The 21,405-nt window shown below is 38.0% G+C and overlaps 1 protein-coding gene across 1 annotated transcript; it reads left to right on the top strand.

Moving 5' to 3' along the window:
- Positions 1 to 836: 836 nt before the first annotated feature.
- Dnaja2 (DnaJ heat shock protein family (Hsp40) member A2) lies at positions 837 to 16,364 on the top strand. The gene is made up of 9 exons (XM_076838812.1): positions 837 to 1,033; positions 2,539 to 2,598; positions 2,913 to 3,136; positions 6,646 to 6,726; positions 6,963 to 7,096; positions 8,979 to 9,175; positions 13,216 to 13,360; positions 14,446 to 14,573; positions 15,147 to 16,364. Exons 1-9 carry the CDS (start codon positions 956 to 958, stop codon positions 15,336 to 15,338), a joined length of 1,239 nt encoding a protein of 412 aa, XP_076694927.1. The 5' UTR covers positions 837 to 955; the 3' UTR covers positions 15,339 to 16,364.
- The last annotated feature ends 5,041 nt before the right edge of the window (positions 16,365 to 21,405 follow it).

Here is a 21,405-nt window from a genome sequence, read left to right as displayed (position 1 = left end):
TCGTCCAAAAAATGTTTACTATCCCCATAAAGGGTAAATGGCTACATATCCTACCACGTGGTAGATGCAAACACTTTCCGGGCTAAACTAAAGCAAATGTAAATCAATAGGCCTCAATCACCTCATTGGCAGCTCGTCAGCCACTTAAAACCTTTTGATGTTAGCTAGAGACTGGTGTTGGTAAAGGACTTTTAACACATGGCCCAGACGAACGGGGAATACCTTGGTTTGGAAATGGATGCCATGAACCAATTATTGTTAATTTTATCAAATGTGATGATGTTGACTATGCCTTAAAAGTTATCTTGTTATTAATGAAATGGTTTCATTTTAAAACCAGGAGTGAGGTAAAATAGATGGAATAATTTGGTAAAAACGTAGCTAATTATATTGAGAAGTGTAATATACTACCTTTGGTAAATGTTTGAGGATTCCCAAAACACACACACACACACACACACACACACACACGCCACGTGCTGTTTTTCATCTAAGGTCCCCAGGGAACCAGACCCAGAGGACGACCTCTGCTAGCCACCAGCAGAAACCCAGATGGATTTTCTTTCCTGCCAATCTCGAAGTCAACCGAGCCTCTTCATCCCCACAGCGCTCACGGCGTTAAAAACGCGGCCCCGCAATAAACGAATTGCTAAAGAACGCCCTGCAGAGTTCTTCCTCATTTTCTACGTCGGACCGGCCTCGCGGCCTAGACCCTAGGTACAAGAAGCACACCGTCCACTTAGCAGCACCCAACCGCACCGGTCCGAGCACGAGGGGGCGGGCTCTGCGAAGCGACGTCACGGCGCGCCGTGCGCCGGGTCAAAGTTTGGCCCCGCCTCGCTTCCCCCTCGCTGTCTCCCTCGGCCTGCGCCGCCGCCGCCGACGCCACTCGTGGGCCCGGCTCCGCTTCGTTCGCTTCGCCGCCTGCCTCCCCGAGTGCTGCCCGTAGGCCGCCATGGCTAACGTGGCCGACACGAAACTGTACGACATCCTGGGCGTTCCGCCCGGCGCCAGTGAGAACGAGCTGAAGAAGGTATTGGGAAGCGGGCCGGTCGGGCAGGGTATGTGGGGCGCGGGGCCTGCGCGTCCGGGGCGGCCAGGCCGCGCTACGGGACGGCCCGTGAGCCGGCGCCGGCTGCAGCGAGCCCAGGCTAAGGGGTGGCGGCGGGACCGGCTTCGCCGTGGGCCGCACACCCCGGCCCCGGCTGACCTTGGGCCGGCGGCCCCGCCCGCCTGCAGATGCAGCAAATAAAACTCACCCCTGCGCAAACAGGACGAAAACCTTTCCTTCCTCCCTTTGCGGGCTAGCGCCAGAGGCCGGGCGCTCCTGGGAGGCAGCAGCCCGTCGGGCTCTCCCCGCTCACCACCCCGGAAAAACAGATTGGATCGAGGTGCCCTTAGCATCCCGGCACCGGGAGAGAAGCTGTCCACGCCGCGGACGTCGGCGCCGGGTGTAGGGCGCCGCGAGGCGGAGCGGCAGGAGGGTCGTAGCCACCTCCGCCGGTGCCTCTGGGCTATTGGGTTTGTTTCCTGGGTGCCGCGGCTGCGGGCCTCAGCTCCTCCCTCTGTTCCTCCCTCGCCCTTACAGCCTGAGGTAGCGTGGGTCCGTGTTTGGATGCATTGTTATATGGGCAGGTAATCTCCATGGCCTGTGCCCGCTTTAGGAATGAGCCATGGGTCCCAGCCAAACACCTGAGTGTACACTGACTAAAAATAAACAGGTCGTATTATCGCCCTTTGCAATGCTACAGAATCTTTCATCTTAGAATTTCAAAGCATTTGTGACATTTAATTAATCCCCACAGCATCCTTCTGGGCTTAGGGTACCCGGATTTGAAAGCTGAGAAAAACGAGAATGCTCCCTAGGCAGTAGGACCGGTACAATCGAAAGAGTAAAATGGACTTCCTGTTACCCTACCGGAAATGCTAGTCTGTATTATATAATTCATGAGTCTGTGAATGAAGACTTAAATGTTGTATATCCAGACCACTTAATTGAGAGTATATTCAACTTTACGATAGAGGCCACAGTAAATACCAGTCACCCACTTGTGCAAATAAAACACGTAAAAGACACCATGTAGGAGCATCTCTTGGCTTTTTCTTAGTGTTACAGTTAAAAGGAAGACAAGGAGCCATCATAGACAGGGATCTGTAGCTTGATTCATACTAATACTTTGCCTTTGTACACCTTAATTTTTTCTCTCAGATTATTGGGGTTATCTTGATCTGTTTACTGGCCATAAAAACATTTGACAGTAAAAACAAATAATACATTTCAAATATAGTTTTTTTCTTTTGTAGCATTCATTGTTTTATCTGGGTTTTTCTCAGTAAAATCTATTTTCAAGTATAACTATCTATTATAGTAAATTGTTGAATAAACAATTTTGAGATGGAAAAATACTAACCAGTCGTGATGATGACATTTTTGGAAGGTTATGACTTTAAAACAAACCTTCTTAGGAAAGTGGGTATTGTTGCAAATCTTTAAACTGATGTTTGTGTGTAACCCTTTTTTAAAAATCTTTTTTGAAGGCATACAGAAAGTTAGCCAAGGAATACCATCCAGATAAGAATCCAAATGCTGGAGACAAAGTAAGTTATTTGAAACTTTTTGGTGTTCTTGGGTTTTGGCTTTAAATTTAATTGCCCTCTTTGAAAAGAGGAATATTGTAGGAAAAATCCATCTATTGACCCTAAAAGCCAAATATTTACATTAAGAAATCTTCTGCTTTTGTATTGCAAATATTAACATTTGAGCAGTAGTTAGGGGTAAATAGGACCAGAATCAAACCAAAGATAACTGACAGCTTTTATTGGAGTTAAGTGGATTCTGGTTTTCTGTAACTTTTCCCCACTCTTGTATTTGAAAATCCAATTGTTTTCTTTTTTTACTTTATTCTTTATAGTTTAAAGAAATCAGTTTTGCATATGAAGTATTATCAAATCCAGAGAAGCGTGAGCTATATGACAGATATGGAGAACAAGGTCTTCGGGAAGGTAGCGGTGGAGGTGGTGGCATGGATGATATTTTCTCTCACATTTTTGGTGGAGGATTGTTCGGCTTCATGGGCAATCAGAGTAGAAGTCGAAATGGCAGAAGAAGAGGAGAGGACATGATGCATCCGCTAAAGTGAGTATCTTTTTTTTTTTTTTTTTTTGTCTTCTTTTTAGTAAATATTGTGTACTTTCTTCAAGTGGTAGTACTCTGATAGAAGTATCATAGAATATTCTCCTTCGTTTGAAAACAAAAAAGTCATTCCCAGCGACTTTGGAGGCTAAGGCAGGAGGACTATAAGTTCAAAGGCAACCTCACTCATCAAAAGCAAGGCCCTAGGCAACTCAGTGAGACCCTGTCTCCAAATAAAATATAAAAAAGAATTGGGAATATGGCTCAGTGGTCAAGCACCCCTGGATTCTTCCACGGTACCAAAAAAAAATCGTGTCGTCCTGTGTTCATTAAGTGACTAAATGAATTTAATAACTGGATGTTTGTATTTTGCTTTAGATCATAAAAGGATAATTAAAGTTGTTTACTGAGTAGGAAGATGGATTTTTCAAGTATGGGATTATTTTCTCTGAAACATTTAAATCTTTCAAATTATCTTTTACTTTAAAAGAATTACATAGTGGGGCTGGGGATGTGGCTCAAGCAGTAGCACGCTCGCCTGGCATGCGTGCGGCCCGGGTTCGATCCTCAGCACCTCATACAGACAAAGATGTTGTGTCTGCCAAATACTAAAAAATAAATATTAAAATTCTCTCTCTCTCCCCCTCTTTCTCACTCTCTCTCACTCTTTCTTTAAAAAAAAAAAAAAAGAATTACATAGTGATTGACCAATTTGTTTACATGTTATAGTCACTCATTATTTAATCTTCAGTGTGAACTCTCCAAAAATGGTTTCCATGGAGCTTGCTGGCTTCCAGCCTGGCATTAACCTGCCAGCATCTGAATGGTGTCGACCTTGATCTTAGACTGGGAATCCACAACCCCTTTATAATATGAAAGTAGATATTTCATTATTTGAAATTTGTGAGGTCTTTTATCCAGTGATTTTTTTTCTTTCCATGAGCTACTAAAGTTTTCACTAGCAAATGCCAGAGATAAGTTCATACTTTACGTGTATATTTTATTACTTAAATATATCTTGTTTAATATTTGAATAAATTGTAGGAATTCATGTGGAGTTATCCTTAAATTTATGTTTATGTGTGTTTTGAAAGAATTTACCCTTAGAAATAAATTCTCATTTGGATACTATTCCAATAGTAATATTTTGTGCAGGGGGAGTTGGTTCTTCCATATTTTTCTTGGATATAGAAATGTTGTAAAAAATAAATGGACTTTTTAAAAAAGGTAAACAGTGAGGCATGTTGGTGCATATGTGTAATCCCAGCAACTTGGGAGGCCAAAGTAGGAGGATTAAAGTTGGAGGCCAGTCTCAGCAACTTAGTGAAGCCTTATCTTAAAAAGGGCTAGGCATGTGGTATCTCTGGGTTCAATCCTGAGTAAAAAGAAAAAGAAAAAGACTCCAGTATTTCCTGTGCCTTTTAAAAAATTTTTTGTACTCTACAGCAAATGCATTTTTTGCTGTTTTAATATTACTTGTTGTATTTTCTTTTGTATGGCTTTATAATATTTCATTTTGTAATACATTTACTCATTCATCTTTTATTTTTTTAATATTTAATTTTTAGTTGTAGTTGGGCACAATACCTTTATTTATTTTCATGTGGTGCTGAGGGTAGAACTCAGGGCCTCACACATGCTAGGCGAGCACTCTACCACTGAGCCACAATCCCAGCCCTCATTTATCTTTCATGTAGGATATTATTACTTTTTTTTTTTCTGTAACAGTGTTGCTATGGGTATTTTTATGTACAGTTTTATGTCTCTTGGCAGGCATCACTGTTTGAGACTGATAAATATAAATGAATTGCCTTATGAAGGGATTGTACCAGTGTAGGCCGTGATAGAGAGTGTTAACTTTGCTTGATCATTACTCCCATTTTCCCTTTCTTGGCCCTGTTTGTTAAAATGTATATTTTTCTGGCTTCTGAGATAGTGGTTTTTGTATACTAGTTGTAATTTTATATATACATACATACATACATACTTGAGTGAAATGGACTACCTGTTTGGATAAAAGTTCTTAGTGGGAGAAAAATAGTTGCGATGAATAAATTTAAGACTTGAGATGTAGATGTGTCATCGGGAATTGTTGGTACTGTTGTGTCCATAAATGTTATTTTTATACAGTCTGCAGTGTATGAAAGTTTTAGCTTAAAGAATGGTTTTGAGACTCAAGTTTGAATATCACAAAATAGTATAAGTGCCTTTTAAAGTATTTCTTCAACTCCAGGTTTTTTGTTTGTTTTGTTTTGTTTTAAATATTTACTTTTTAGTTGTAATTGGACACAATACTTTTATTTATTTTTATGTGGTGCTGAGGATGAAACCCAGGGTTTCACACATGCTAGGCGAACACTCTACTGCGCTGAGCCATAACCCCTGCCCCTTAACTCCCAGTTTTTTAAAAGTAAATCATTAATACTACTAAAGGAGGTTTAGTGGTAGAACACACTTGCCTAGCATGGGTGAGGCCCTGGATTTGATTCCCAACTCTGGGGGAAAAAGAGGTAAAGATTGAAAGACAACAAGAATGGTAAAACTAAAAATATTAAAGGCTTTGCTGCCAAGTCCTAAAGGAATAGTATTGGTGAGACTTTTGCTGTATATAGTTTTGGATGTAGCTGGTTGTTTGGTAGTATTGGGGATTGAATCCAGGAGTTTTGGTTTTTGTTTAGTTTTTAAGGCTGGTATGGAAATTGGTACTGTATTGGTATGGAAATGTACTATTTATGAATAAAAGTGAATTAAATTTTAGCAGTTGTATTTTTTTAATAAGCTTTTTCTCCTTATGCCATTTTACCATATACAAGTTTATGAGTGGATAACAGGCTTTTCAGTTAAACTTTTGAAAATTTGGTAAAGATTGTTCAGTGTTGCTTATGATAAAATGGAATCTTCAGACACTCTAAAACTTGGAGACATTCTGTTGAAAACCTATTTTTCCCCCTCCTTTCTGTCACAGTGTAGGTAAATCTACTTTGTTCTTTTGCAGTACTGGGACCTGAACCCGGGGCCCAAATGCAAGCCAGGCAAAATACATTTCTTAACCCAAAGCCACTTTTTTGGAGTCCTTGTAATGGGTGGGTGGGGGGCACAGCCTTGTCTTGGACAAAGTTACTTAGCTTCTCTGTAAAGTGGGGATAATTACCTCAGAGGGTTGTGATTAAGAATTACTTGGATAGAGGGCTTGTGCCTGAGGCCAGAAAAAGGTTTTAATGACTGAGTTTATGCAGTTATCAGCTCTATCTGAAATTGTGCCACAGTGAATTATTGGTGTGATGCTGTAGATTCTGACTTTGAGCACCATTTACATTGCCTGTAGTCTTAAAATCTTTCTGTAAATTTGAGCTACAAAATAAGATGTGTCCATCGAACTGATTTATTGTGGGGTCTTTTTAAATTTTTGTTTTAAAAAATTACCATGGAATTTACTGTATCAGCTATTTATATCTTATATTTAAGAAATTTGGCAAAATTTTAGTTGAATTTGATTTTTTTTTCCTCCCCAGAGTATCTTTAGAAGATCTTTATAATGGCAAGACAACCAAACTACAACTTAGCAAGAATGTACTCTGTAGTGCATGCAGTGGGTAAGTGTGTGTTTGGTTTATGCAATATTATTTTCCTCTTTAGTGGCAGGCTGAAAGTTTGTATTGGATAAAAAGTGTTTATGATTTTAAACTTACTGCCAAACAGAACATTTCTGATACCTCTTAAGGTCAGTTTAAATATTAGTAGTGGGGGATTAACAGCACAGTTTCTAGATGAATGGCATATTGAAATGGTCTGTGGGTAAAAAATCTAATTTATACTTTGCTCTCTTTAGCCAAGGCGGGAAGTCTGGAGCTGTTCAGAAGTGTAGTGCTTGTCGGGGTCGAGGTGTACGCATCATGATCAGACAGCTGGCTCCTGGAATGGTACAACAGATGCAGTCTGTGTGCTCTGATTGTAATGGAGAAGGTATACATGCCAGTATTTCTTTGCTTTTATGTTGGAATGAATTGGGAATGCAGATATTAAAGGGTTGTAATTTTACTTTTTCAATGTATATTTGTATAGAGGTCTAAAAGTGAAAATAATTATTCCATTATGGACAGGCTCAATGAACACAGTTAAGTAGTAAATTTGTGTTTATGTCCAATGAAAATGAGTGTTGTTTCGCTTTTGGTTGTTGAAAATTGAACCCAGGACCTTGCTTGTGCTAAGCATACTGTGTACCACTAAGATATACCCTCAGCCCCAAGTTAAGTCAGTTATTCGAAAAAGATGAGTAAAATGATTATTTGTCCCTTTGTATTTTACTTTTTTTGTAATGGGGATTGAATGCAGGGGTGCTTAACCACTGAGTCACATTCCCTTTTTTATATTTTATCTAGAGACAGGGTCTCGTTGATTTGCTAAGTGCGTTGCTAATGTGCTGGGGCTGGCTTTGAACTCTCAGTCCTCTTGCCTCAGGGCCTCAGGGCCTCAGTAGTTGCAGGGATTACAGGTGTGTACCATTACGCCTGTCTTTAGTTAGCTTTTGAGGAAAGATACTAGAATGGAAGTTGTTCTCACAGAAGTTAATATTTTAAAGAAGCCTTCCGAATTTGACCTGTGAGATATTTCTGTTCTAGAGTACTACTCCACTAGAACTTTATGTGGTGCTGAGGATTGAACAAAAGAAAAAGAAGCTAGTGTGACTGAGGAACTCAATTTTTTTTTTTTAATTACCTAGTAGATTTTTTTGAGGGGGTGGAAAAGTCTGCATTTTTCCTAGATAATCTTACGCTTTTAACATTATTGAAATTGCTAACAATTTGCTATCAAGAAAGCGTAAGTCGGGCTCAGTGGTAGGGCACTTACCTAGCGTGTGAAGCACCGAGTTCGATCCTCAGCACTACATAAAATTAATTAAAGGAATTGTGTCATCTATAACTAAAAAAAAGGAAACCAAAGTCAATTGGAATCCTTTCCCATGTACCATTACTATTTTGAGGAATTGGTATTTTACGAAATGTACTTTTTACAAGTACTGCTCTAGAAACAGTCCATGAAGTTATTATATAAACCTTCTAACAATTAAAATATGTCAACAACCAGGCATTAGAAAGCCATGTTATTCTTCACATTGTACTGTGTAATGTAGTTTTGTGTTATTATACCATAATTAGATTATTTCAGAAGAATATATGGAAAAGCCATGGTATCTTAAAACATGATACAGAGGAATTCATTGCCAGCTAAAACTCTCAAGACATCTCAAATTGATTTTGAAAAGTCAGTGATAGTAAATATTAGTTTAGGGTTGGGGATATAGCTCTGTGGTAGAGCTCATAAGGCCCTGGATTTTATCCCCAACACCAAAATGGGGGAAGTTTTTTAAAATAAAAGAACATCTGCAGACACCTGAACAAGATTTTGTCTATGAAATAAACTCCAGTACCAACTATCTAATAATAAGGCATAGATATTTAAAATTTTATTTTGATTATTTCTGTCCATTGTTAAACTTATGGAACTGAAAACATTTGCTAAAGAAGCAGTTAAAGCTCCAGCATCTCACCACCTAAATGTTTTCCTTGATTCTTAGACATCACTTTAACTTTAGGAAGTAGAATCAGGAGCAAAGAAAGTGTAAGAAACATTACATTCTGAAATTGTGTATAGCTGTGTCTTTCAGACGATTGTAAGATGTGAGTTTTGGTCATTCAGAATGACACTTTAGACAGAAATATAGGTAGAAATTAGAAGTAATTCAGAACATGTATTTAATGAATTAAGGGCATTTTTGAGACTAATCTTACTTGAAAAGGCAGTAGATAGTACTCTTGCTGAAAGTTTGAATGACCTCTCTTTTCAGGAGAGGTAATTAATGAAAAGGACCGCTGTAAAAAATGTGAAGGAAAGAAGGTGATTAAAGAAGTCAAGATTCTTGAAGTTCATGTAGACAAAGGCATGAAACATGGACAGAGAATTACATTCACTGGGGAAGCAGACCAGGCCCCAGGAGTGGAACCAGGAGACATTGTTCTTTTGCTACAGGAGAAAGAACATGAGGTAATTTCCTTTTTATTTAATTTTATTTTATTCAGAAATTGGTCTTGCTTAAGAAATATGATAGATCCTCAGAGTAACACTGAACATAGGTGAAGTTGTTTCAATGAGCATGGCTTGCTTATGCAAGAACTGACCAACAAAGCAGGTACATTGTAGGAGTTACTATAGTTTCAGTCCCAACTTTGCCATAGACAAGAACTATAATCTTAAGTAATCCTGTTATCTTTTCACCTCAGTTTCCTTTTTATGAAAATAGTCCATTGGGTCAGATGATTTGAGGCAGCTTATTTTTCATTGTGAAACTCCTTTGATGAGTGAGTGGATAGGGCTTTACACACTGCTCTGATTTGTTTTACTCTACTTATTATATATCCAGATGAGTGTTCCTTGAAAGAACAGGTTGTGGAACTTGTCTAACAATATGGTCTAGTGTGTATTAATTTGATTATACCATTGTGCACATATGTATTCACACACACATGAACACATATGTATATATTTGGGGGTGAGTGGGGAGAGAGGGTTTTAAAAAATTTAAATCAAGAATCCAATGGATTCTCTTGATATACAGATGCTAAGTCACAATGATGGAAGTAGACAAGAGAGGAGTAAAAGGAGGAGAGGGGGTAAGAGGATAGGAATCATAATAAAATGAATTGGACATTATTACCCTATGTATATACATGATTATATCATGTACAACCAGAAGAATGAGAAGTTATACTTCATATATGTATGATGTGTAGAACTGCATTCTATTGTCATGTATAACTAATTGGAACAAATAAAAAAATTTTAAAAAAATCCAAAGTTAACAACATCAAGGCCATTACTGAGAAGCAGATTTCTGGGAATTTGTATTTCCTCACAAGGTTGTGGCTCACTTCCCTGGACTATCCTTTTTTAGGGTACACTGATCAGAGTTCATGCTTCAGTAAAACTGTAATTTACTATATGTTTCAGCTCTTCCTGGATATGCCCAAACCTACAAATGATAAGCATCTTTTTTTTAAGTTGTGGGTGGGACACAATATCCTTTTTGTTTATTTTATTTAGGGACACGTTATCTTTAGTTATTTATTATTATGTAGTCCTGAGTATGAACCCAGTACCTCACATGTGCAAGGCAAGTGCTCTACCACTGAGCCACATTCCCAGCCCTATTTTGTATTTTATTTATTTAGAGACAGGGTCTCCACTGAGTTCCTTAGCTCCTCAATGAGGGTCTCACTGAGTTGATTAGCTCCTCGATATTGCTAAGGCTGGCTTTGAACTGGTAATCCTCCTATCTCAGCCTCCCAAGCCTCTGGGATCACAGGTGTATGCCACCATGCCTGGCATTTTAACTACTTCCTCATTTGTTCCCTCTTGCTTGCTGGACAACCATACAAACACAACACCATACAAAGCATAAGAGGTGGGAGGCTGATTGAGATGTTTAATAGTCTGCTTTTGTGTAGATGATATTGAATGATGGTACAAATATCCCCAGAATATTTTTATTGATAGAATCATTGGAGTAGTTTGAGATTATCAAATGATGTCTGGCAGTGCAGCAATATGAGAATAGTGAGAAAGTTAAGTAACAGTTACTTGGAGGAGAGGAGAAATAAATGATTGATGTTTTTCAGTTTAGGGTTTGTCAAACTAATGGCAAAATCTTTTTATACTCAAGTTTTGCTATAATATTGCTGTATAATTAAATTTTAAAGTAGATTGCTGGATTTGGAGACAAGGAACTTAAGTTCTGACCCCCATTTAGTTACCTGCGTTGTCCTCCCCAGGCCTTGCTTACCAAAAACAAAGATAGTCTTCCCTCAGGAAGCATATTGTAGAGAACTGCATGAGATTATGAATAAGCTGCTTTCTTGAGGGTGTGAGAAAGTGTTTTAGAAATAAGAAACCTTAAAATTGTTGGCATCAGTAGAATTGCTTGGAATTTCCAACAGAAAGCAGAGTAACTGATTGTCTAAGGTAGGAAATAGAAGCTGGTAAAGATTAGAATGGAAATTCACCTAGTTCCTTCTTTATTATGACCAGTAAAGTAAAAGATTAGTTTTAGGAATCTTGGTTAGTTCATACAACTGAAAATGTTTTGATCTCCTGAAGAAAGTAAGACATGGAGCCAAGTGTTCAAGAAAACCTTTCCCACTCCTACTCCCATCACTTCCACTAAAGAAATTGGGGCCATAATGAAATGAAGATTGGTGCTATAGTTTAAACAGCATAAATCTGATCAAAGGTCATTGGGAATGTTATCTCATGTGTGTTCAGATTCTTGCTATACTATGAGTGTGTGTGTGTGTGTGTGTATGTGTATGTTGTGGGCTGGCTACAAAAGTGCATTTGTACAGCATAGAAAAACAGTTTCTGAAGATGTTAGTCCCTTCTTTGTAATCTTTCTAAGTATTATTTCTCAGAAACTGTTAAGGTTTTTATGTGCTTTGCTGTTTGGTATTTATTAGACCCTTATTCATTTTGCTTTTTAAAAATTTTCTGGCAACAAAAAAAATTCGATGGCATTTTTGCTTATTTTTTTGTGTTTAAATGTTAGCATCAAATTGTCTTAATCCCAACATACTAAAAGAATAGCAGTGACTCTGTGTTTAAGATCCCCCTGCTTCAGTCTCCCTAGTCACTGGGATTATAGGCATGCACCACCACCATTCCTAGCTTTTGTTAGGAATACCTCATACTTTTCACTGGAGTTACTTTAAGTTGAACTCTCCCACATAAGAATATATCTCTTCCTGCTCCCTATTTTTAATAAGCTATAACTAAAGAATTGTTGGCAAAAGGTGTTTCTTAGAATATTGGTATTCAGAAACACTGACATTTTAAGAATAATGTAGTATTTTAAAAGCATTGAAAAGTTCTGCCTTATTGGTTAAAGAAGGCTTATTGGTTCCATTGTGAGAAACACTCAAGTAAATGTCATAGTTAATATACATTCATTGGTTCTCAAAAACCTAAGCATTGCTTTAGAATCTCCTGAAGGGGTTATGAAAACTGTACATTGCTAAGGCCCACCTCTTATCTTCTAGCATTAGATGTGGAATGGGGCCCAAGAATGTGTGTTCCCAACAAATTTCCTCCTGCTGTTGATTTTGAGGCTGCCCAACCAGAATCACCCTTAAGAGAATCACTGCTTAAGATAACAGTTTATTTCATGGGAAAACTTAGGCTCTTTTCCTAAAATATTCTCTTATCTTTTGGATAGAACCAGCCAAGATTGCTCTTTAGAAGAGAGCCTGTTATATTAAAAACAAAAAACAACAACAAAAAAAAACTAGGTGACCTTTCACTGCAGTTATTTGTTTCATCTCAAATTTCAAAAGTTAAGTATAGATGTTTGCAAATTCTCCCAAGTAAAAATTACATGTTAAATATATGTGAAATTGAATTTATTTTTACTAAACATTGAAATACTAGAGATATTCTTTGTGTCTATTTGGTAACCTTTGTATTACCTAGTCCATAGGCTTATGGTATTGGATTGAATAAGCCAACTTTATTATTTGTTTAATTAACATTCTTCTAAGCAGGTTTTCAATTTTAAATGAGATAAAATTTGTTTGTGCATATGTGAAGCACTGAATTGAGCCTCTTCACTTTAATGCCTGAGTCTTCCTGGTAAAGCTTTTTAGTGTTGATCTTAAACCTTCTTTGCTTGTTAGGATCAAATCTGGGGAGCATTCCAGATTGAGCCTGTTCAATAGAAGCCTGCTGGTCTTTCTGTACCTTTCTGCCCAGAGACAGAATTAGAAAGTAATTGGAAAATATACTTGGTTCTAGGTTTTGGTGCCTCAGCTCTGTTCTTACACCAATGTTTTCCTGGTTCATTGCCTTCCTAATACAAGTTTTTAGCATACTCCCTGGGAATTACTAGCTTTTCTAACATAAATTTAGGAAACTAGGGACAGTGACACACAAGCTTTTAAAGCAGTGATAGTTAAGATTTTGAAGTTGATTGAAGAAATGTAGTACAGGGTATGGATCTGTAATTTTTTTAAAGTGTTTTTTGTGTGCTTTATTTAAAGGTGTTTCAGAGAGATGGCAATGATTTGCACATGACATATAAGATAGGACTTGTTGAAGCTCTGTGTGGGTTTCAGTTCACATTTAAGCACCTTGATGGACGTCAAATTGTGGTGAAATACCCTCCTGGCAAAGTAATTGAACCAGGTAAATCTTGATTTTATCTGATATAGGTTTTGGGGGAAGAGACTGGTTTGGTTTTGTAATGATGATTGAACTCAGAGACACTTTACCACTGAGCCCTTTTCATTTTTTACTTTGAGGCAGGGTCTCACCAAGTTGCCTAGGGCCTTGGTAAGTTGCTGAGGCTGGCCTTAAACTTGCAATACTCCTTCCTCAGGCCCCGAGTTGCTGGGATCATAGATTTCTGCCACTGTGCCTAGCTTGTATATTCTTAAACATAATTTTTCATAGTGGGTAACTCAAAGGAATGTTCCTACATACCTTTCTTTAAAGACAATAATAAAATAGCTTATTCCAGGAATACAGATTCAAGTTATCCTAAAAGATATCTTCCATTGTGGAAGAGGTTACATGAATTTTTATAGTCATAGGGAAAAAGAAAGCCATAAATCAGTATATTTACCAATTAGATTGATGGGAACATCAGGCTACAGGAAGGCAGAGAAATCTCTAGTTTTAGTTTTTCATGTACCTTTATTTATATTGTGGTGCTGAAATTGAACCCAGTGCTTCACACATGCTAGGCAAGCACTCTACCACTGAACTACAATCCCAGACCCTCTTTTTTTTTTTTTTAAACAAGTACCAGATGTTATACAGTTAGTAGAGTCTAAAGGTCTGCTGAACTTAGAGATGCATTGTGAAAAGCTTATCTATTAGTTATGAGAATATTAGTTCAAATACAAAAGTTAAGGTGAAAGGCTACTAAGAACATAGGACTGGGCTGGGGTTGTGGCTCAGCAGTAGAGCACTCACCTAGCACATATGAGGCACTGGGGTCGATCCTCAGCACTATGTAAAAATAAATAAAATAACAGTATTGTGTTCGATTACAACTAAGAAAAAAAATATTTAAAAAAAAAAAAAAAAGCATAGGACAAGGGTGTGACTCAGTGGTAGAACGCCAGCCTAGCATTGCCAGTTTGATCCCCCACACCACAGAAGCAATTGGGGCATTGTTGATCAGCCAAGTTCAAGCAGTCTGCAGGATCTTTGATGTAGATACAGCTTCAAAGAACTTCACAATTTCCTCTTTACTTAAATAATAGGATGTGTTCGTGTAGTTCGAGGTGAAGGAATGCCACAGTATCGTAATCCCTTTGAAAAAGGTGATCTTTATATAAAGTTTGATGTGCAGTTTCCTGAAAACAACTGGATCAACCCAGATAAGCTTTCTGTAAGTGATCTTTAAATTTAGGCAACTCAAAGTTTCTTAATCATAGTACTTTGTCACCTTCAATTTTGTTTTGTTTTTGTTTTCTCCAATTTGCTTTTACTGAGATCAGGCAAATTTTTATTTTATTAATATTGTGCTATTGATGGGTTTTCATAATGGATGTGAAAGCAAGGATTGCTGATGTAATTGTGGGGCCTAACAAGGGAATTATAAGAAATAAAACAGACTGAGTCTGAGGTGTGGTGGTGGGAATCCTGGGTAGCCTAGGGGAACACATTCCTCACCTGAAGAGGGCTGGGGTACAGGAAAGTATGTCTGCTGTGAAATTTTCCAGTGCTTAAATGTTAACAGCTAGTTACATTTTTTTGTTGTTGTTTTTAACTTAAGCAGTAGATGGGCTGCACAAAGGATATCTGCAATTTGGGCCTGAGGGTCATTACTTTGTGATCTCTCAATTTATAATGCAAACCAGTCACTTTGCTATTTTAACTCCCCAAGAAGTACATAGCTGGACTGTATTAAAGGGAAGTTGAAAACATTACAGTTAACCCATTTTTATTTATTCTAATGAAGGAACTAGAAGATCTTCTGCCATCTAGACCAGAAGTACCTAATGTAATTGGAGAAACAGAGGAGGTAGAGCTTCAGGAATTTGATAGCACTCGAGGCTCGGGAGGTGGTCAGAGGCGTGAAGCATATAATGATAGCTCTGATGAAGAAAGCAGCAGCCATCATGGACCTGGAGTACAGTGTGCCCATCAGTAACTCTGCAGACAAATTGCACAGGTGGATTTTCTTTCCACATTTTCCTGATTTGTTCTCAGCGAGCCAGCTGGAGTGTCTGATCAATCCAGATGAACTGATGGACATCTGTTGGTCTATGTGTAACTTTTAAAATTGGTATAGTATCTACAGAGTGTATAATTTAAACTAACCACAAAGCTTTACATCTTCATTTCGACTGTTCTGTAGCAGAATAAAGCACTTGAAAGGAAACAAGACTCCCTTTCACACATCGGTTATGAGTTTCAGTCTTTATCTGTGCTTGATTTTTATCAGTTTTGTGTAGATTTTATGTTTCATATTTTAAATTCAAATCCCACATTGTAAAGTTTGTACAATTTGTCCTGAAGCTTTGTGTTTGGCTGCACCTGCATAAGCTGCTACAAATAGAATAAAGAATTTCATAGCCTGTATCTATCATTTAGATGCATGGAAAATGGGCTTTGCACAAAATGGGTTTGGAGCTGACTGGGAACAATGGAAAAAATTACATTAGCAGTGGTTGTATAAGTTTTTTTTGGGTCCCTCCCTTTCTTACCCCCCCCCCTTTTTTTTTAACCATCTTATGGAAGGTTTCTGAAACTTGATAATAAAAAGCGGTTGGTGTAAATTATTCTTTGTGTCACATTTTTAGAAGGAAGAACACATTTTGAACTGCAAAATGCATCCTTAAACTGAAGAATGTATCCTTAGTTCTGGTTTTTAAACAGCCCTTAAAAACCCATTGGCTTGAAGCTTAGGCCTCAGGCACCTGCCCATTTTACAGTTGAGACAAAGGTTGGTAGAAACAGGCTTTATTGACTTCCAACTGATGCTTTGTAGAGTCAAGGACTTCTAAGTTATGTAATTCCTAAGTTATGATCCTGAACACTGGGGCTAGCCCAGGCCTCTGTATCTCCCCACCACCACCCTCTTTTAAAAATAAGGTAATGGCAAATCAATAATAGAACCATGTTTGCATAGAACCTGTTAAAATGCTCTGTTTTCATTAAATGTTAAGTTAAAATATGCTCTGTCTCCATTAAGTTGAATATTTGACATTAGGGGAAGCATTGACTATTTGATTTTCTATAATGTTTTATAGAAAAGAAAGACATAGGCTGATAAGAGAAAAATCAGGTAAAACAACTTTTAAAAGGATGTTGTATTCCTCCTCTTTCCATCTTTTCTATTCACTCCTAGAGTTGATAGAGAACATGCTTGAGGGAAAAGAAACATTTACATTTGTAAAGAAATAAGTGGGGAAACTGAAACTAAAACTTTAAAATGTATTTTGCCATCCCTGAGCCTAAATATAGCACTTGTAGTTTATTTCTAGATCTGTTAGAACCTGAGTGAAAAAGAAAAAGTGTCCTGACACTAATCAAGGCCTGTGAGGTTTAAATTATTGCCCTATCCACTCTACCTCCATTGTACAGAAAAATATTTTACAAGAAGCCTGGGCAAGATTCAACAGCATAGTAGTTTTGTATTCAGGGTTGCTTCCCCACAACACTAAGCATAAGAAATGCAGTGGCAATATAAAGTTTGTAGCCTTTCCAATAAAGGTTTATAAAACAGTTTTTCAGTGTAGTCTTTCTTTCAGTTCTTCCATACCTCAGCTGTTTTGACTAGAACAAACAAAACTGTTTGGAAGAGGGGTAAACTTTAAGTTCACTCAGACTTGATCTGCTTAGTATTGCACCTGTCTTTAAAAACGAACAGTAAAAAAAAAAAAAGGTCACCAGTGGATTTTTCTGTAACACCTTTATTGAGAATTTACATATTGTAAAATGTACCTCATTTCAGTGGTTTTCCATATAGCCATATTTAGATAAACTAATTTTCTAAAGTTTCATCACTGCATTAGTAGTCACTGCAATCATTAATGACTAATTCTATTTCCAAATATTTGTATATTTGGACATTTTGTATAAATGGAGTCATAACAATACATGGCTTTTTGTGATGCATTTAGCATAGTGTTTTCAAATTCTATCCATGTGTGTAGCCTGTGTCTATTTAATTTTTATTACCAAATAATACTTCATTATGTAGCTGTACTTACACATTTATCCACTGGTGAACATTCAGGTGTTACCTTGTGTTTTCCATTTGGGAACTTAGAGTAATGCTGCTTATATTGATGTAAAGTCTGAACATGTTTTCATTTAGTGAAACAAACGTGGTTCCCACTGTCTTCCATTTACTTAATAGTTCATTTCCAGTATACAACTGCTCCTGGATATCTGGTGGGATTACATCCTGATAAGCCCATTGTAAACTGAAAATATTTTAAGTAGGAAATATATTTAATATACCTAACCTAAATGTGCTCACATACTAAGTTTGTATCTGAGCAAAATTATCTAATACAAAGAATTATAAAATGTTCAATATACCATGTACTTTATTGAATACACATCCAGAAAACACTGAACAACAGCACGCTGTAGAGGAGTAGTTGTTCACTAGGGTACCATACCACAAATTGGTAGCCCAGAAAAATATCACAATTTAAATAGAAGTGTAGTTTCCACTGAATGTGGTATTTTTTAACACCATCATAGTTAGAACTTGTAGAGAACCATTTTAAATCAGGGACAAGCTGTACATGAATAACAGTATCAGAATTTTCCCATCAGATGGGAAGCAACTTTATCAACTAGAATACATTGAATGCTATGTATAGTTTCAATTTTTAATTTTACAGATTCTGTTTCAAAAGTTACTTAGGTCAATATGCCCAGCTTCCACTCACTTCAAGACTATGGACACAAACAGTTGGTCTTTATTTTTGGTAAATTGGTCTTTTTTAAAAAATGCCTATAGAATTCATCTTTCAACCTGTTCCCTTTCCCAATGGAATCACTTTGACTAGTTCCTTATATGTGTGTTATGCAAAATAAGATCACTTATTTTTATAAGTTTTGATCTTATTACTTTGACATTTGCATACTAATACATACAGATTTCTCCTTTAAGTGATCTTTTTTTCTCCATGGTATTAGGGATTGAACCCAGAGCCATGCACACTGGGCATGTGTGCTACCACTGAGCTGCATCCCCATTTTTTGTTTTTTTAATATTTTTAGTTGTAGATAGACACAATACCTTTATTTATTTTTATGTGGTGCTGAGGATCAAACCCATATGCTAGGCAAGAGCTCTACCACTGGGCTACAACCCCAGCTCCCCCAGCCCTTTTTTAATGATCTTCTGTTGTATGGCTGAACAACAAACTTCTATTGATAGACATTTTAATTGTTTCCAGTTATTATAAACAATACATTTTCATAAACAGGTCTTTGTGCATAAAACCAGATTAGTTGGAGGCTGGGCTGTGGCTCAGCGGCAGAGCACTCGCCTAGCATATGCAAGGCACAGGGTTCAATTCTCAGCACCACATATTAATATGTAAATAAAATAAAGGTCCACCAACAACTAATAAAAATACTTTAAAAAAAAAAAAAGAGATTAGTCCAACCTTCTTGATTCCTGGGCTCACCAAATAAGCCTGTTAATATGGGTATCAGTGGCACAACAAATCAACATGATGACACCCCATCCCATTCTATTCTCACCCCACTGGTTAGGAACATATGTCTTACAGCTGAATTTTTTTAGGTTCTAGGTCCTCTATGGCTAGACACTGGATGTCAATTAGGATACCCAGAATTATCATCCCAAACAACATTGAATCTGCTCTGTGTATCTCAATAGCCTGGAAATGTCCACTACCATGGCTCTAACTACAGGAATTTATGCTTTGAATGCCTCATTTTTTGCTGTCAAAGGAGATTCAACTGTCGGCCAGGCTCTTATAATAAGGCAAGAGTTCCAAGACTTTAAGGATAGAGAAGCAGTGTTCCACTGGCTGGATCTGCCATCATTCCTTTAAAAACCCTGGCTCCTTACCTTTAGGCTGGATTCTATCTCGAAGACATCCCTGGAGGGGCGGGAGTTGTGGCAGTCGTAGAGCTCTTGCCTACCACTTGAGAGGCACTGGGTTCAATCTTCAGCACCACATAAATAAAGTTATGGTGTCCATCTACAACTAAAAAATAGGCTGGGGATATAGCTCAGTTGGTAGAGTACTTGCTTCACATGCACATAGGCCCTGAGTTCAAACCCCAGAACCACCAAAAAAAAAAAGAAGAAAGAAAAAAGTTTACAATTAAAATATATATATATACAAAAAGTCATCCCCAGAGTTTCCTTCTCTTTCCTCATATTTACTCAGAGAGGACCATGGATTATACTTGCTCAATATAAGATTCTTCAAACTAATATTTGGTCAGTATGAAATCATCAGAATGCTTTTGCCAATGTACACATGATGGATTAACATTCTGCTAACATCAGTTAATATATACTTACATCTAAGACGTGAGTTCAGTGAATAAAAATGCCAATCATAACAAAACAATGAGGCACACCTGGAGAGTGAGTAATCTATAACACATTATCTTGTACCATTGAAAGTCTGAGGGTCTTGATTCATGGATAATCATGAGTCCAGAGATCTGCCTAAGAAAAGAGTATGCACAAAATAAATTAGTTTATTTAAAAAGTAAAGCTGCAACACACAAGTTCCCTGGCATGCACTACATCTTTCTTAACCTCTGATATGTAAGTAGATCCACAGACAAAAAGAGCCTCTTGTGGTTCCATCCACATAGACTGAATCCCTGGCCCAGGTTAGTCATCTAACTTCCTCTTGTTTGCTTAAAGAGGACAAAAAAGGTAGATTATGGCAGGAGAGTTTGGGGCTCATTGTGATTGGATTTGGGGGGGCAATTTTATTCAATAACTATAATCCCAAAGCTAGGGATCAGCAAATTATAACCCATAGCCAAATCCACCCTACCAACTATTTTTGTAATGAAAAGCCCAGCCTACTGCCTATGTTTTTTACCTTTAACTTATTTATTTATTTATTTTCCTGTGATGCTGAGGATAGAACAAACCCAGGGCCTCACACATGCTAGGCAAGTGCTCTACCGCTGAGCCACAACCCCAGGCCCTACTGCCTATTTTTGTAATTGAAGTTCTAGTGGAATATAGTCATGCTTGTTATTTTCCCCTTTGGTGTGTGTGTGTGTGTGTGTGTGTGTGTGTGTGTGTGTGTGTCTGAGGATCAAATCAAGGGTTTCATGCATGCTAGGTTAGGGTCTTACCACTGAGCTATATCTCCAGCCCCATTTACATATTTTCTATGCTGCCTTCATGCTATAAAAGTAAGGTTGAGCAGTTGCAACAGAGACCATATTTGTTAGTCAGCTTTATGTTGCTGTGACAAAATATCTGACAAAATCAACTATAAAAAAAAAGAAAGGTTTATTTGGGCTCATGGTTACATAGGTTTCAGTTTATGGTCACTTGTCTCTATCACTTTGGGCTATGATGAGGTAAAACATTGCCAGGAGCATATGCAAGAGCAAAGCTGCTCCCTTCATAGCTGCTGGGAAGCAAAGATAGAGGAGGGGCCAAGGTCCCCTATATCCCCTTCAAGGGCATGCCCCCAATGACCTCACTTCCTTCCCTCAAACACCGCCTCCTAGAGGTTCCCCCACCTTCCATTAGCACCACAGACTAGCGACTAATCCCTCACCACATGTTTTTAGGGAGACATTTAAGACCCAAAACACAACACAAAGCTTACAGTGTTTATTTTCTGGTTCTTTACAGGAAAATTTTTCCACTTCTGCTTTAGGGGACCCCAACCTTACCAACTCTCAGTCACTGAGTTTGAACTATCCTGCAATCCATCAGCTCACAGTTGGCTACCTCTCACTTGGCTACCAGTTGATATTACCTGACACAAAGGAAGCCCAGCCCAAATCACCCTTTCCCCTAGGCATAGCTTAACACACAGGTCTAGAGCAATGGCTTTCCCAGGATAGATGCAGAGGAATTAGCTTTCTTTGACCAGACAGCTCTAACTTGTTTTCCGTCAACAGGATCAAATGTATGAAAGGAGGCACTTCCCAGAAAATTCCGGGCTCTGGTCAACATCTGGGGATGCCTCCTTTACACGTACACTGTCTGTGGAAAAGGCATATATACT

This window comes from Callospermophilus lateralis, chromosome 18 (genome assembly GCF_048772815.1).
Source record: "Callospermophilus lateralis isolate mCalLat2 chromosome 18, mCalLat2.hap1, whole genome shotgun sequence".
NCBI lineage: Eukaryota > Metazoa > Chordata > Mammalia > Rodentia > Sciuridae > Callospermophilus > Callospermophilus lateralis.
This window is presented reverse-complemented; position numbering and strand designations above follow the sequence as displayed.